At 42.2% G+C, this 18,349-nt stretch overlaps 1 protein-coding gene across 1 annotated transcript in view; it reads right to left on the bottom strand.

Moving 5' to 3' along the window:
- The window catches only part of BMPR1B (bone morphogenetic protein receptor type 1B), a 94,533-nt gene that overhangs the window by 25,342 nt on the left and 50,842 nt on the right, over positions 1–18,349 (bottom strand). The window contains exons 2-4 of the mRNA XM_056855385.1: positions 13,392–13,551; positions 3,041–3,143; positions 2,139–2,241 (exon numbers count right to left, since the gene is read on the bottom strand). Of these exons, the coding sequence (XP_056711363.1) occupies positions 2,139–2,241; positions 3,041–3,143; positions 13,392–13,551 (366 nt within the window). The remainder of the gene's footprint in view (positions 1–2,138; positions 2,242–3,040; positions 3,144–13,391; positions 13,552–18,349) is intronic.

Below are 18,349 nucleotides of genomic sequence, written 5' to 3'. Positions count from 1 at the left end.
TGTTTTTTCAAGGACTCACAGACAGAGGTCACTGCTGCCTTCAGTCACAGGCAAATAAAAGAAAGAACTCTGGACAGAATTCCCTTAACAGGCTATTTATACCAAACTGTTGTTTCTGAATGAATTTATGGTCCTTTTTTAATGTGCCTATTTGTTTCATTGCGCACACTGTTTGTTCATTTTTAATTACACAACACCATTCATTGGATTAATAATGCAAAATTAACGTTTGGGAGGACCAGAAAAAAATGTTGTGGAAAACAGCCTTCATCAAAATGCACAAAACTCTGCGGTAGTGAAAGGTTCTTTTCCCTAATTTTAAGTTGGCACTTCAAAGGGATAGGACTTTTCCATCCAAGGTCTCCATCCTCTGTGAAGTTCTGAACAAGCCTCAGTCAAAAATGTACGCCCAACATCGCGTATACCCTCTTCTCCCTCTTAGTTCTAATAATATTCAGGTTTACTGCAGGAACAACTTGGCATCTGTGGGTTGCACGCACATCAAACTCTATCCTCTCTCCAGCCATTGCTACCCAGCTCATTCAATAATCACATATACAGGCGGAAAGCCAGACATGGTGGCACCAACACTTTTGCTTATGAGGGTGTTCAATCAGTAAAGACAGATTCCGCCTCTCATCTGCCTGCAGTCTGCCTTTTCATTGGGGATTTCCAGTAAAAAAAAAATTATTGTTTAAAATGGCAATATTATATTGGGATCTGATTATTTTTCCTTGCTTCCTTAATAGGCAGACGGCTCAACCCTGCACATGAGCTTCTTGTTCTCATCAGGGTTCATTTTATTTCACTCGTTGAGTGAGGAGGCTATTCAGGACTCTAAAAGTAGATGAACTACTGTTGCATTTTTTCTGTTCTTCTCTGACAACTTTAATGCCTCCCGCACACCCTTCTCCAGTTCAGTTAAGCTTTCAGCTTTTTGTTCTGGTATGTTCCTGCAGACACAATCCTCTTCATTCCTTTCATATTTAGAAAATGACCCTCCTCTAGCAAATTCTGGGCATGGAAAAACACTTCAGAGAACAATATCCTTGCTTTTCCTGACATCACCTCTGTACTTGGGTTAATTTGTAGTTCAGCCACCTCTGACCTGCAGCTGGAAGACCTTCCTAGAACCCGGCTTCCCCTGAGATGTGACCACAGTCATAAGACTCCTGGATCAGAAGCAAAGTCTACTCAGTTTTTTTACAATGGCAAACAGAAGGCAGTTTGGCATGGAGTCGAAAGGAAAAAAGAAGCGAGAATGAGAATTTCATTGGTTCTTGTAGGTTATCCGGGCTGTGTAACCGTGGTCTTGGAATTTTCTTTCCTGATGTTTCGCCAGCAACTGTGGCAGGCATCTTCAGAGTAGTAACACGACACTGTCCTTCAGTGTTACTACTCTGAAGATGCCTGCCACAGTTGCTGGCGAAACGTCAGGAAAGAAAATTCCAAGACCACGGTTACACAGCCCGGATAACCTACAAAAACCAATGAACTCTGACCGTGAAAGCCTTCGACAATATTGAGAATTTCATTCTTCATTTCTGGATTAGGGCTGTCATCTGAAAGCTGTCTGACAGATAACGGTCATCAGTTTCCCCAAAGATAAGCCAACCTACACTTTCTATTAGTGATATCATTGAAATAGGCCGTTCTGACTGGCTAGCACTGTGACATCATCCCACTGATTGCATAGACCACTCACGTCAGGAAGGATGAAGAGCCTGCAGTAAATGGTGCTAAAGACGAAATAGTCATGCTCCCGTGGATTTAAAACATAAATAAAAGGGGAACATTCTCTCAAAGCATTTTCTGAGGGAAACCAACTACCTCTTCTAAATTTGCTAGATTTTTAACTACTGAAACAGTCTAGAATATTCATTGCAACTCTGGTTTAACCTATTAACCAATCAGCTCACAGAAAAAAAACAAATGTCTGTTTTGAAGATACACAAAACAATATATTTCTCTTTGTTTCAAAGCACAAATTATCCAAAGGAAAACTACCTTAGAAATTTTCACTTGAATAAGCAAACAATGCAAATGGTGTGCTTTTCTTACTGTTTTTTGGTTCTGTTTTTTTTTTTACAAAAAGAAGAGACATGCAGATTGGAAACCAATACTGCTGCTTTCATTACCTCGATTTTTTAAGGGTGGCAGAGTAGGGTGAAGATCTTTGTTACAGAAATCTTGGTCTGTGCAGCATTCAATTAATCTTCGTGGATGAGACACTGGAGTGTCCTGCAACAGATATGATTTATAAGTAGCTTTGTCCTAAAGTGTTGAGCTGCAAATATACCAAATAAGTAAACAAATAGTACTAAAACAAAAAAAATATTCTCAATATTCTCCAAATGCTAACATGCTTTCTAGATGTGGCAATTGTGTAAGTATTTATGGATAAGTGGCTATAGTCATGGAGATGGATCCATTTATATCATAAGCTGCCTAGGATCCCTGTCCTGGCAACAAAAGTTATGCTGTGGATGATGATTGCACACAGACAAAAACCATGTGGGATGTGAGCTATAGTAAGGAGGGGAATCGGGCAACATTGAGCAGAAAAGCTGGCCAGATATAACCCATACTCTCAAATTCACAATACTATACTATGATAAATTCATCCAATCAGATATTTCTTTTTTAGAAAAAGAGATTTAGGGTCCTCAGCTGTTGGTCTCCTTTCTCTACATAATTAACCTTTCACAGCCAATGTCATGCACTGAGATTACGGTGGCTTCATAACCATGAATCGCTACTAGCATATCCTATAGATTAACACTCACATCATCTATTATTCTTGCCTTGCAATGCCCATTGCTTCTCAAATACAACTATACAGATGTTTGCTGGTTTGTGTTGATTGGCTACCAGATAAAGACTACAAATATCTTCAAAGCATGACCCCATGTATTAGTTATTTTACACATGGTAGAAGCTTTCAGTAAGTAAGAAGAAAGCAACACGCCACCCTTCCTGATTATACTCCAGTGAAATAAAAACACACAAAGGCCAGATCAAGTTCAGAAAACATTCTTACCCGACACTGGAAGTCGGAGCCTTCTAACCCTAGACAGCCTGAAGTAAGAGTCTGCCCTCCGGAGTCCTCGTCTTCTATCATGGCAAAACAATAGCCATCCGTTCTGAACAGGAGGGGGGAAAAGTATTTTACCAGCAGGTCTCATAAGAGCAGGAGTATGCACATGACATAATTCAGAGATTATACTACATTGAACAATGAAAGGATGTGTCAAAGGCTCCCAAAATAAAACTCTTCAGTACTTTATTCACTCTGGAGGATTTTTCTTCCATCCAGTTCCAAACTGCTAGAAATTTTATTCAAGGTTCAAAAGCTGTAATGCCAGAGATTCAAAAACTGTAATGCCAGCATGTTTAAAATATTTGGTTGAAGAGTTCAACTAAATTTTTGCAAAGCGTATCATTTTTGCAACATGGTGGCATGATGTCTGTGGAACGCAGTCTGAGATTCATCACTTGTCTCAGGTTCCCCTAAGTTCCACAAGAGGTGGACAAAACCAATGAATGTTGAAAATACTGAAAACAAACAAAAAACGGGGGTTGGGTGGATTCAACCCAGAACCACCCAGGTAACCAAAGAGGTTGGAAAAAAGAAGAAAATCCTTCTATGTAGAAATATCAAGGTCCATTCCAAAAAAGCTAAAATTGTATTAAATCAAAGAATGTTTAATCAAATCGTGAATATTAAAAACTGCATAAAAATCCATTAACTTTAGTTACATATATAGTTACCTTCTCCTAATGCAAAAAAATAAAGAACAGAAATAAAGGGGGAAAGGAAGGGAAAGGAAAAACAGTGTTGCTTACCTGTAACTGTTGTTCATCTAGTGGTCTTCTGTGCAGGCACACATGGGTACTGCGCACGCGCAGGCCAGCTGCGGAGAATTTTATGCTGGAAAGCTCTAGAAAGTTCAAGCCACTCGCACTCCTCCCCTGCCCAACGGCTCTTCCCGCCTAAGCGGTCATGTGACAGGGGAGGGGTGAGCGGCTGTCCCTCCAGTTCTCCACTTTGCTGCCGCGGTACTGTCCTGTAAAGAGAGCAATCCACAGCGGGGACGCAGGGAGGGATGCGTGCCTGCACAGAAGACCACTAGATGAACAGCAGTTACAGGTAAGCAACACTGTTTTTCATCGGCGTGGCTTCTGTGCAGTCCCACATGGGAGAATAGCACACTAACAAAACACAGGAGGCGGAAGTGTGGTTGCAACTAACAACCTTTATTAATTCCCTACAGAACTGAGTTCAAAACTGCCTCACCCACCACTGAATCACAGTGGGTACCAATGTCCATGGAATAATGGCGAACAAAGGTAGCTGGACTGGACCAGGTCGCAGCCCTACAAATATCCAACAAACTAGCTGACCCTGAAAAGCAGCCGAGGACGCCACTGCCCTGGTAGAGTGTGCCTTTACATTAAGTGGGCACTCCTTGCCTGCTGACTGATATGCAATGGAAATGGCCTTGGTTACCCACCGTGCGATGGTCTGTGCCGAGGCCTTGCAGCCCTTCTTTGGGCCGAAAAAACATACAAACAAGTTATTATCCTTTCGATACTGTTTGGATCTATGCAAATAAAATAAAAGCACTCGCCTAACATCCAACGTGTGAAAGCATCTTTCTTTGGCCAACTGAGAGTTAGGAAAGAAAGTGGGCAGTACTATATCTTGAGATGTGTGAAACTTTGAGACTACCTTGGGGAGGAAGTCAATGCTGGTGTGAAGGACCACTCTATCATTATGCACCTTCAGGAAAGGAGGGTCGTGACGCAGTGCAGATAAATCACTGACTCTCCTGGCCAATGTAATGGCCACCAAAAACGCCACCTTATAGCTGAGATAGTACAGCTCACAAGAGGAAAGTGGTTCAAAGGGCTTGGCCATCAATCGAGATAAAACCTGGTCAGATTCCACTGTGGCAATGGTGCCTTGACAGGAGGGAAAATATTGTTAAGGCCCTTTAAAAACCTCTTCCACAGAGGGTGGGAAAATAGGGAACGATCTCCTCACCCTTATGCAACGATGAGATAGCTGCCAAGTGCACCTTCACTGACGAGTTCGCCAACCCTCTCTTCTTCAGAGATAATAGATATTCTAGTACCCGGGCCAGGGGGCATGAGCTTGGGTTAAGGCCTTTCCCTGTTGCCCAAACCTCAAACCCCTTCCACTTGCTGCTGTATGAGAGTCTGGTGGAGGGTTTCCTGGCTGCCACCAGTACTTCCGTAACCTCTCTAGGAAATTCTTCCACTACAGAATCAGCCAAGCTGTCAGATGGAGCGACATGGGGTCATGGTGCCACACGTCCCCTACTGATATAATGTCCGGGAAGTCCGGAAGTTCCCAGAAATGTCCCTGGGCCAACTTCCACAGTGTCGGGAACCATGGTCTCTTTGGCCAAAAAGGGGCTATCAGAATCACCTGGGCTCTGTCTGCTACTATCTTCCCCACCACCCTGTGGATTAGGGAAATCAGGGGGAAGGCATACATCAGCTGCCCCGTCCATGGGACCTGGAACGCATCCCCTATCAACAGTAGGTCCCCTGCCGCCCTTGAGCAAAAAGTGGGGCACTTTGTGTTTTCTCTTGTAGCAAACAAGTCTACGGAGGGAATACCCCAACGATCCATCACCCGTGCCAGGACGTGATCGTTTAAGGACCATTCGTGCTGTCTGTCCAACTCTCTGCTGAGAGCATCGGCTACAACGTTCGACTGCCCTGCAACTTGAATGGCCGTCAATGAAGTGCAGTGCTGAACAGCCCACTCCCAAATGTGTATGGCCTCCTTGCAGGGCCGTCGCAATCCTGTACCACTCTGTTTGTTTATGTAGTACTTCGCGACCACGTTGTCTGTTGCAACCAGAATCCATTTCCCTTGTATCGTCCCTGCAAAAGAGATCAGAGCGTATTTTATAGCCCTGAGTTCCAACAGGTTAATGTGTAGCTGGGACTCCTCCAGAGACCACCTCCCCCTGGTCCGCAGGTGACCACAGTGTGCTCCCCAACCTATCAGGGAAGCATCTGTAAAAATCTGGATGTCATCGGGAACCCGTCTTCTCCTGTCAACAAGACGGCGACCTATCAGGAGAGCTTTTAGATTTTGAAGACGACGCCTTAGGATTGCCCGACTTTTTAGATCCAGTAGAAGTCTCGGATTTTTTCTTCTTTTTGGACAACGAGGGGGAAGACTGTTCGTATAAATGAGCCTTAAGCTTCAAGGCCCTATCTTGTCGGGAACGGTGGGTAAGCGAAGTGCAATGTCTGCAGGATGCTGAGATATGTGCTTCCCCCAAACAATAAATGCACTCGTCGTGTTCATCTAACTGCGACATTTTGTAACCGCAAGAGGAACATTTCTTGAAGAGTGCCATCATACTCTCCAAAGATAGAAGAAAAGCGAAGAGCTCACCAGAAAACGTTCGAACTCACGAAGCGGCGAAGAAAGAACTGGAGGAACGGCCGCTCGCCCCTCCCCTGTCACATGACTGCTTAGGCGGGAAGAGCCGTTGGGCGGGGGAGGAGTGCAAGCGGCTCGAACTTTCTAGAGCTTTCCAGCATAAAATTCTCCGCTGCTGGCCTACGCGTGCACAGTACCCATGTGGGTCTGCACAGAAGCCACGCTGATGAAGGTGTAAAATATATATATGGATGGATCCCCCAAATCTAAACAGCCCATACCCAAACAAATGCAAACACAGCCTAGTGATTCATTTACACAGACTACCCTAAAATGTATCCTTAAAAGGTTAGTTATAGTTTGCTACTTCTGAAACATAAGCTATTTAAGCAGTCCAGAGAAGCAGGCATTTCCTAATTACTTCTACTGTACTTTAATGCAATATATGTGGGTAATTCAAGAAAGACAATTGTCCTTCTGGGTACCAACAATTATGACTTCATCGCTCAAGTTCAGGAAAGAAATTATAGGGAGTGCTGCCAAGAAGAGACTAAAAGACATCCATTAAGGTGGGATATTATATTAGCTTATATTTTAAGTATTTGCACGGTGTCTTTGATGCAAAGCAACAAACCAGGATAACTGAGACAGACAGCAGCCAAACAATGGATCACAATTAAGCTTTTTTTTTTTTCATTTTTAAAGGGACAATCGACTCATGATTGTCAGCAGAAGCCCAACGATCACCTCCTCCTAGAGACAACACAAAACTTTTATGCCATAAGAATAAAGACCAAACTAGGCATGGCCGTCGTTCCTTGGCAAATTAATCACTTAGTGGCAAGGAGCAATCAGATCTAACATCAGCATACTGTGCTACAACAGAGTTTTTGGTGTGTTATATTTCCTCCAAGAGAGAACTTTTATGGCCAAGGAAAACACCTGACAAAATGTAGCTTGGAATAGAAATGCCGACGGACCCTGAAGTAGAAGGTTTTGTTTTAATTAAAGATTACCTAGACCAAGGAAGTGATCTTAACACAGACCTTTATTAAATGCCAGATGAGAGACATCTAAACCAGCAGCTTTGCAAATGTTTATGCAAGTCTCATTCCCATGGAAGTCGTAGCATCTTAACTTGGCCTGAGAACTAATATTGCTATTCAAATATCAAAGAAACAGCTCTGAGAGAACTTCCTTTTCCCTACAGTGTGCCTACTCAAAGATTCTCTTTAGATATGCCTATGAATATGTACCATATCGACGAAGGATACAAATCCAACACAGATGCATTCCCTCCATTCAAATACTCTTATGCCAGAAAATTAAAGGAAGCATGTTGCATTTATACTGCATGCTAAAGGCTGGAGGCAAGGGGCTGGATCCAGAATAAAATTTCAGCAGAATGAATTGTCCTGCCTCTCCCTTCCCAGTGCAGCCCACTGATCTCCACAAAATGTGCTCTGAGGGATAGAGGGCCCTATCAAACATCATGAGGGAGTCTGTGGTGGAACAAGGAAACTGGGGGAAATTGTCAATTTGGTCTGAATCCAACCCAAGGAGAGGATTAGACCTATTTCCAGAGTTCATGGGGGAAAGACCTACTGCACATCTGAAGGTGTTCTTATCGATCTGTGAATTTTGTGGAGATAGATTTGTGGAGGTAGATTTTGACATGATCTTCCTACTTGTAATCAGAAGTAGCTGGTACAGTTATCCAGTATAGGCCTGTATCACATGTCTCCCTGCCCCTCCGATGTTTGGATGGGATCAATATAGTAAGGACTGTATCACGTGTTAAAAATTAGAAATCTGCACTATTGAAATATAATGTTGCGATGTATCGCTCAAGATTTCAAGATGAAGACAGAGATATTGAAAAACCATTTCTTCAAAAAAACTCTACATTCTGGCTTTCACCCTAGAAACAATTCCATGCACACTACTCTCTGCTATGAAGCATGCTTCTTCTTGTGATAGCGGTTCTATTTATAGAAGACTTCCAGTGAGTCTTGTGCAAACACAAGTGCTAGTGCAAAGAAGAAACGCGCTAGCATGCACAGAACTTGTTGATAGAATCCAAGTATAAGGAACTGACATGTAAATCTTACCTGATTGCTCATTTTAAGGAAAGCATTCTTCCATTAGTTCTTAAGATTCAGATTTGCAAAGTCTTAAGGTTGGGAATTTCTCAATCCAAAAATTTATGACCTGAATCTATATTGTATTGGCCCTCAAGGACTAAAATCTCATTGCAATGTGAAGTTTGTTTTGGATTAGATCTAAACTTCCTAAATGGAATAGCTCATACAAACTTATAAAATGAGGTGGGTCAGTCAGTAATGGAGCAATGCAGCTGCTAAACCCACAAAACCAAGTTAGCATAAGCACTGCTGAGCTAAAACCATTCTTCTGCTGTGTGGGCAACTATATTACTTTGATGTCTATACAAACTATGGGCATACAAGAAATCACACTGAGTCAAAGACCAGCTGCACAGTGAAATAACCGTATCTGCTGAATTGGTTCTCCTTTGCCTAGCATATCCTAGATGTGAACAGAAGAGAGAGGGAAACTTTGTTCTCAGACAGGCTCAGCGTAATATTTTATTCTCTGTCTTTGCCAAAGGAAAGACCTTGGGGCCAGTTAACATGCTGATTAAGCCAGAAGACACAGTCCTTCAGTTTTCTTTAAATGAGATGATAGAAGTTAGGTGTGATATTAACCATGAAGATGGAAAGTGTCTCCAGAGCATCTGGGGCTCTTCTATTTCTCTTACCTCCTTAGAATAACAGTCCTAAAATTATTGTGGGAGGGAGGGAGGGAGGGAAGGAAGGGGAAAGCAACAGTAGAGAATGGAGGGTGCTGAAGCCAGAAAGTAGGTGGACCCCCCGTCCCTCCCAAGTCCCCTGCTTTTAAACTTCTAAAAGCTAAATTTTGGATCAAAGTAAAATACGCCTTTGAGAAACAGTTACCTCACTACTAATATGTGACTTTATTTAGAATGAATAAAAATTAGACACAGGATGTTACAAAACAAAGAACAAAGTTCTTATGATAGGGGGAAATGACATAGGAAAGAAGGAATTCAAATCTGATAGGAAAGAAACACGCATCTGTATTATTCCATGGCGACCAGTTTTCTTGTGATAGAAAATTGGTCTCTAATTTTGCACTCCTCAATTATTGTCTTTCATACATTCTATGCTCAGAGTTTTGACATAGAATCAAAAAGTTAAAGAAGTAAAAAAGGGGGGGCATTACTGTACAAGGGAGGAGCCAGATGACAAATTAGGCTAATTTTGAAACCTTAAACTGTTAAACATATAACTGTTGCCAAGCGGTTGTGTATGAAAAATGAAAAAGGCATGTACAACTGTGAACAATTTTCTACGATGAACAGTTACTGTTATATGCAATAATGCCACATGCCACAGTTCAGCATTTAAGCAAAAAGGAGACCCAAGTCTCTTTTGAAAACATCAAAGCTTCCTTACAGTGAGATGTTCATAAAGGACTAGCAAATAAATGTCTGTTTGGAACTTCCCAGATGCGCAGCATATTCACAGACAGGGTTAAAGTTTCAAAAGGCTGAGGGCTAACATAACCTTCACAAGGTTTAGGAAGCCCTTTCAAAAGCTTTCACCTCTCCTGGAGAAAGGTCCTTGTTAATCAATCAGTCCTCTAAACACCTGTGCACTCAGCTGCCACCTCCTTCAGATACATTGACAGTATTTACATATCCTTTGTGCTGATGTACGGTAACAAGGAAACCCAACACCCCAGCCCTGAAAAGCTATCGGAGTCCACGGGATTCATACTGAGCCCAAAACACACACATGAAATGAATCACCTCATCCCTCTTCTGAAATTCTATGTGCAAAGCAACTATTTGGGGGACCAAATTACTAGCCAGCCACCTTGTGGCATTTGGAAAAAAGCCAGCTGTATTATGTAACCAGGTAAATATTTGCAATTGGATAAACTTCAGTGTTTGTACTCTTCACAGTATTCCCCTTTCTCAGCATGAAGTAACACAAAAGGATTGGCTAACATTACTACCTTATCTTAGGTGAGAACTGGCAACTGCTCAAAGATTTAAAAATGACAGTGAATACTTTTTTATTAGGTGTTAAAATATCGGGGGGGGGGGACGACAATCCACTGTTTAAACCAAAGAAACATCCTAACTTTATTTGAACATAACACTGAATTTGAGAGGTCCAGACAGTGAATTCTGCAAGAAAAGGAATCCGTGAAAAGGATACTCTTAAGGAGGAGGAAGACACCTCTACAAGCTGAAATTTAAATTCTAGGACCACAATGTCCCCCACAAGTTGGTTTTACAAGGTACACAAATTAATTTATTTTTGTTATAACTTCAATTGCAGAATCTGCTTTATTGGAGTTTTTTTAAATGGATTGGATAGCATGAGATATTAATAAAGATTTAGAAAATATAGAACAAAGGAAACAAAAGAAAGAAATGCAACTGCTAACCTTTAAAGGTATTCTGAACCCTCACTTAACTGCATATCTATCAACATTTATGAATACCACAAGCACATAGCAGGCCTTTATAGCTTAGGCATTAAGAATAAGACAAACCTAGAAGTAAGCAGACTTTGGAATTCATCAGATCTATCAGACTGGACATTAAGAAAAGTATGGCATGGAAAAGTAGGAAGGAAGGAAGGATTGTGGTGGGCAAGACTGAAAAGTTTGTGTTTGTAAATTTGAAACAGTCTTATATTAGAATGGGTGATGTGTCAAATAAATACAACTAGGTTAAACTGTGTATTTCGTTTACCAGTTGCTCTCCCATGGTGGGCAAGTTCCTGTCCCTGCCCTCCTTTGCCCATGCTCAAGAAATGGAGCAGCAGGAGAGAGATATGGGGCCAGGGAGAATGGTACAGACACTGTGATCACCAGTAATTGATGTCACAGTGTGATGCTCTAGGAATTCCCCAATCTCTATGGACTTTATTATAGAGACTGAGGGGAGGGGATCCTTTGTTAGTCACATGTGGTGTGTGTATATGTATGTGTGTCTGATATCTCTTCCAGAGAATCACACGATGGTCCCCTCCTCAGGTCTGGTAACCCTACTGTGGATAGTTGGTGCTATCTTAAACTATTTTTGCACCAAGCACTACCTACATTATTGAACATATACAGCCGCCTTATACTGAATCAGACCGTTAGTCCATCGCACAAAGACTGGCAGCAGCTCTTCAGGGTCTCAGGCAGAGGTCTTTTACATCACATCCTACCTGATCCCTTGAAATTGGAGATGCCGGGGATTGAACCTGGGATCTTCTGAAAGCAAAGCAGATGCTCTGCTGAGGAGTCACAGCAGAGCTACACCCTTCTAAGTTCATTGAAGTCAAAGGATGAAGAATGGTATAACTCTGCTTAGCATAATACTGTGAACCTACCATGGCACCCCCAGTCTACCAATTCCATAGAGCTTTTCTTCTTGCCGATCAGCATCCCCTTCCATTTATTTATTTATTTTTTGTAAAATAGCTAGTCTTAAGATGCGCATTTATTAGGTCCAAATAAAACCACAAAAGTATTATCTTACTGTTACCTTGAGATTCCCCCCCCCCCATGAACCAACACAGTGAACTGTGATGTGTGTTAACTTACTATGCTCAACATTAAACACATGGCTTTTATTCAGTGGTGTCAGTGAGGGACACAGTCATGTGGGATCCCTAAAATTCTGTTCAGAAGTATAGAAACAGCATAGTTGTGTGTGTTCTTGATGTGTGGAATGTTACTCCTGCATTGACCTCAGGAATTCCCTGGCATGCTACACAAACTTCCAAGGGATGGGGTGTTCATGAATTGTATGCATGGCTTGCAGATATCAGATGCACTGAAAAAATAATCCTGGCACCATCCCCCATCACTACATTTACTGTGCATTAGAGAAATGAAAATAAATAACAAGTGTTGCCAATATCAGCAGATTTGATTGGCCTTAGCCGGTATGTTCCCACAGTAATGTGCACAATAGGTGATAACATGGGACAGCTCTTTTGGGGTTGCAACAAAACTGTGGAACACACCCCATGAAGACACTCCAACAAGAGGTCTTTTTCTCCCACAAATAAAGACATTTTGGTTTCGAGGAAGGGGGTTAGCTGAATTTGACCATGGCTGAGTGGATTTTAAGATTGGCTTTGAGGAATTAGGCATTTACAGACTGGCTTTAGTTTTTGTCTAGAACTTGATTCCATTGTATGTTACTACAATTTGAGGTAACCGTAAAACGAGTCAGTTGAATACATGCAACAATTAAGGTTTCTATGTGCAATGCTGATACAAGTAATCCAGTAATCAGTATTAGAGGTTGTGAACTTTCATTCAGATGCTGTCTAATATATACATCACACCTAAATAACGGCCCCTACATTTACAAATCCCTGACCTGGATAGCCCAGGCTAGCGTAATCTCATCAGATCTCAGAAGCTAAGCAGGGTCAGCCCTGGTTAGTATTTGGATGGGAGACCTCCAGGCAATACCAGGGTCATGACACGGAGGCAGGCAATGACACAACACCAAGTTCTCTTGCCTTGAAAACTCTACGGGGTCACTATAAGTCAGCTGTGACTTGACGGCACTTTCCACCACCACATTTATAAAAACACATCACCTTGTATTATTTTGTAATCATAAGATTTTACAAACGACCTTGCTGGATCAGACCAAAAGTCCTTTTGATCTAGTATCCTGTTTTCAAAAGTGGCCAGCTGGAAGTCTGCAGAAGGTCCATAAGCCTGGCAAGAAGATCTCTGTGTTGTTGTTGTTTTTTACCCCAAACAACTGCTATACCCCAAACAGACTTTGATGGACCAGCCTTCCATGAATTTGCCCAAATGCCTTTTCTATCCCTCTAGGCTGATAAATTCCCCAGCAATTCTGCATTGTGCAAAGAACTATCTCACTAACTTGCAGGTGTTGTTGCTTGACTCTTCGGGACAGTGATGATGACAGTGGCATAACAGTATCTTCTGTGGGGGAGCAGCCGCTGTGCTTCCACCATCTTCCTTCCTCGTTTCCATGTTCACTTTCCCAGAGCTACGCAAGGGCCTGCTGTCTAGGAAACTGGCTGCACAAAAAGAAAACAAAGACATTAAGCTTCTGTGAAGGGATACTTCAAAGGCCTCTAAACAACCTGAGAGCTAAGATTGGGGAGACATGGGTTCCAACTCGCACCTAGCCACAAAGCTTGCCCAGTGACCATGGGCCAGACACACACAGCCCAACCTACTTCACAGGGTTATTGTGAGAAATGAAGGTCAAGACAACCATATACTCTGCCACTGAGTTACTCAGAAGAAGTGTGGGATAAATACATGACAGACATATCAGCCAGGTGTACTTCTGCTAACTGAAAAAGGCAGTTTTCCCTTTTTATTTTTAAACCATTGTGCCTCACATGACTAATACAGGGCTGTGTTATACCTAATAAGCCCACAAATTTCAATGGACTTATAATGGTCCATCTAGTCCAGCAATCTGTCTCACACAGTGGCCAACCAGTTCCTCTGGAGGTGCAACAACAGGGCATAGAGCTCAAAGCCTTCCCCTGATGTTGCCTCCTGGCACTGTGGTTTCAAAGGTTTACTGCCTCTGAACATGGCTGTTAGGGTATGTGTGTGTGGAAAAGGCAGTCTATTTTAAATCTTGAAAAGAGTGACCCAGTACTTCCTGTGAAGAGTTATAAAGCAAAGAGGTGTAAAAAGTAATTATTATTTCTCTAGTCCTTCTTGTTATTGTATATTGAGTACTAGTCAATAAAACACAGTTTATACTGCCACCTTTCAAAACTGCATTATTCAGTAGAATCTCTTTCTTGTATTGTTCTAATCTGTGGCAAACCACCTTGGAGACCATCTGGGTACAAATCTTTTAAATAAACAAACAAGTGGTTTTGTTCTTTGCTGGGAACCATTCTTCGACATACATCTGCAACAGGTGCACAGTTCTTTGGGCTTCTTTCAGGGGGAAATGCGTGACATTTGGGGGTCTGAAACAATAAGAAGTATGTGACCAAAACTAACTTTAGGAGGTGATTATATATAATCTTCTACCTATAATGCAAACTTCTCTCTTAATGCTACTTACTTCAGAAAATAAGACTCCCTTTCTCTTCCTCCAAAAAGGGTTGTTTTTGGATTAGGGTACTTTAAACTCCAGCCTACACAGGGCAAGTTAAGATGAACAGATGTTCACTTTCTGGGTCAGCGAAACAGAGCCTTTTAAAACTAAGTCCTTCTTTCAACAAACAGAGACAAAGCTGGGATTTTGACCATGTTACATTGTTATTCATGGACAGGGAATGAACTTTTTATAAATGTTCCGGGCAAAAGCTTTCAGACATCTGGCTCAGGGAGCTATGATATTAAATACAAATATTAATTCAAAAATGACTATTCCAGGCTCTATTCTCATCTTCCATGACATTTCTTCTGGATATAATGAAGTTTTTCTACCCCTTGTGGCTGTAAGAGAAAGCTACATTTTACTTGCATGCAAAAAAAAAAAAAAAAAAAAAGATCCTTAATTATATACACTTGAAACCAATTTGCCAAAGCCACATTGAACCCAGCTGATTTAAATGTAAGCATTAAGCATGCACATGAATATGCCTAATGATGGGTGAAATATGTCCTTTTATGTTCTGCATCCCAACAATAACCTATATTCATCATACAAATATATGAAGTTGTCTTATACCAAGGTCAGACCAGAGATCCACCTAGCTTAGTATCGTATATTCTGACTGTTAGCTACTCTCCAGGGTCTCTGACACAGAAGGTTCTTTCCCAATGCCTACTAACTGAGATCCTTTTTAAACTGCAGATGTCAAGGATCAAACCCAAGACCTTCTTCATGCAAAGCAGGCTCTCTGCCACTAAATCACAGCCCCTCCCCTTCATAGTGGAATGTTGAACAACTCTGTTTCAGTCCCCAAGGATTTATTTTAAAACACACACACACATACACACACACCAGGAAATAACCCACAATAGTACTGAGTGTGCTAGCATACAAGCAACTGACTGATTGCATCTGAACAAGCCAAATGACATCCTAAAAATGACTGCTTTTATGGGAAAGGGAAACATTAACTGTTCTAACTCCCTATATGATTCAGACATCAGATAAAAGAACTTCCACAGGATATTTCTGGCTACTAATCTGCAATAAAATAGCAGCACTATAAGGAAACTGCAATTAATCATGTCTTTTAAACCACAGAAAGGTCTACCGAATATAGACGTTCACAGAGCAATAATAATGATACATTTTTTAAAAGGTAGAATGTATTGGCAACCTTCATGTACTGAACGAAGTGGCCTGGACTATGTACCCCACTGTAGACCATTTGCAATGCAAATTTAGAGAACAATCATCATCATCTTATCTTTGCTATTAGAAGACAGCCAAATCTTTGAATACTTAAATCGGTGATGAGCTGTGAACAGGTAAGACAGATCTTTCTACAAACCTGAAAAAGGCCACAGGTGTGCAAAACAATGTGAAATTCAAAACAGAAATACATTTTGGAGTTTAAATAATCTGAAAATGATAAAAGGAGCACGTTAAACAACAAATTCCATTATTGGCTGTTCCTAGGCAAACACAGCTTCCAAGGCTTCAGTTTCTGTGAGTAAATGGCAGGACCCTCAAAGGCCTATTTTGGCCTTTGAGGGAGGACTCACTGGGACCAGACCTGGCTCGTGTTGCCAGCTCCAGGTTGGGAAAATCCTGGAGATTTTGTGATGAGAAGTGCAGGGTCAGGGAGGGCAGAGTCCTCAGCCGAATATAATGCCATACAGTCCACCCTCCAAAGCAGCCCTGTTCTCCAGGCGGACAGATCTCTGTCATCTAGAGGCCAGTGATAATTCTGGGAGACTTCCAGGTCCCACCTGGAGGGTGGCAACACAAGGGCTGGAAGCAGCCTCTGGGTGACTATACACCCAACTTGCATGACTTGGCCTGGCTGCTTGCTACTTTTCAACAGCAGCCATTCTATGAAAGCCACTGTGGTATAGCAGTTAGACCTTCAGAGTAGGGTCTGCAAGCTCAGGTTTGAATCCCCACCTTTCTGTGGATACTCAAACGGTGATTTTGGGCCAGTCCCATACTTTCAGCTCAGCCAGCCTCACTGGGTTGCTGTGCAGATAAAAGGAGGAGAGGAGAATAATGTAAGCTGCTTTGGTCCTCACTGTGGAGAAAGGCTGGGTATAAACTAAGTAAATAAATAATAAATATAGCTGAAGATGGGAGGCAGATAAAAGGTAGGTTGGTGAATGGCTGAGGAGAGAATGAGGTGAGGAAAGGCAAGAGGGTATGGAGGTTGCCAGGAGGAAGGAAAGAGGAAATAGTGTGGAGAGGGGCATACAGGGGAAAGTGAGATGCCCCCCACCACAAATTCTTGAGAGTTACCTACCATGTAAGTGGGCCTGGCACAGTGACAGGCACCACACAACTGGGTCACAGTTTTCCTAGGTAGAGGTCGCCCGGGGGGGGGGGAAGCTTGAGGCAGAGGGGCAAATAACGATAGGTTGGTTGTTGGGTGGGAATGAGATTTGGTTGCCAACTACAGGTTAGGAAATTCCTAGAGATTGGGGGGGGGGCAAGCCTGTGGAGGTTGGCATTTGAGGATGACAGTGACCTCAGAAAGATATAATGCCATAGAGTCCATCCTCCAAAGTAGCCATTTTCTCCATGGGAACTAGAGTTGACAACCTCGACAGGGGGCGCTGGAGATCACCCAGAATTACAACTGATCTCCAAGTGACAGCAGGAGATTTTCCCCTGGAGAAAATGGGACTTTATGGCACGATACCCTGCTGAAGTAATTTCCCTTCGCCCTTCCAAGGCTCCACTCCCAAATATCTAAGGAATTCCCAACCTGGAGCTGCCAATCCTAACGTGGAACTGATTTCTGTAGTTGGGAGACCTGTTGTGATTCCAGTGGTGGAGTGGGTACATAATCCCACAGCTCACCTCTGAACTTTTATCATAATTAATGGACAAGATTGGCCATCATAGAATCATGCTGTTGGAAGGGGCCATATAGGCCATCTAGTCCAACCCCCTACTTAACGCAGGATCAGCCAAGAGCATCCCTGACAAATGCTTGTCCAGCCTCTGCTTGAAGACTGCCAGTGAGAGGAAGCTCACCACCTCCCTAGGTAGATGATTCCGCTGTCGAACAACTCTTGCTGTAAAAAAAAAAAAAAATCCTAATATCCAGCCAATACCTTTTCACCTGCAATTTAAACCCATTATTGCAAGTCCTATCTACTGCCAATAGGAACAGCTCCCTGCCCTCCTCTAAGTGACAGCCCTTCAAATACTTTAAGAGAGCAATCATGTCCCCCCTCAACCTCCTCTTCTCCAGACTAAACATTCCCAACTCCCTCAGCCTTTTCTCACAGGGCTTGGTCTCGAGGCCCCTTAGGCTTTAGGCATCCCTAGAATTACATCTGTTTTTGGTCCAATCTGAGCACAAAACTGGCCTTAGCAGTACTAGCATGCACAGACAAATGGGAAAACACTATCAGATATAGTTGTGATCAAAGATTTCTCCATGCCCTTTAGGAAAGCACCAAATTTCTCATAAGTATATCAGGGAAATGTAATTATTATCATTTCATATTACGACATACAGTTTGGCAAATGTATTTCAGAGCAAACAACGCATGAATGTTTAAACCTTTGCTGTTATAAAGAAATGGACATGTCATATAAAATTATGGTGTATTAGGAACTGCTTAACACTACGAAGCTGGTATATGAAATAATAATATATGTCACTGTCTTCCAAAACCAGCAAATCGCCTCAGCAAGGTCTGCTTTCTCAATGTGTCAGCAGCTCAAAATACAACCTT

Source organism: Euleptes europaea, chromosome 9 (assembly GCF_029931775.1).
Source record: "Euleptes europaea isolate rEulEur1 chromosome 9, rEulEur1.hap1, whole genome shotgun sequence".
In the NCBI taxonomy this organism is placed as follows: Eukaryota; Metazoa; Chordata; class Lepidosauria; order Squamata; family Sphaerodactylidae; genus Euleptes; species Euleptes europaea.
The sequence above is the reverse complement of the archived record's forward strand: the minus strand, read 5'-3'. Positions and strand labels throughout refer to the sequence as shown.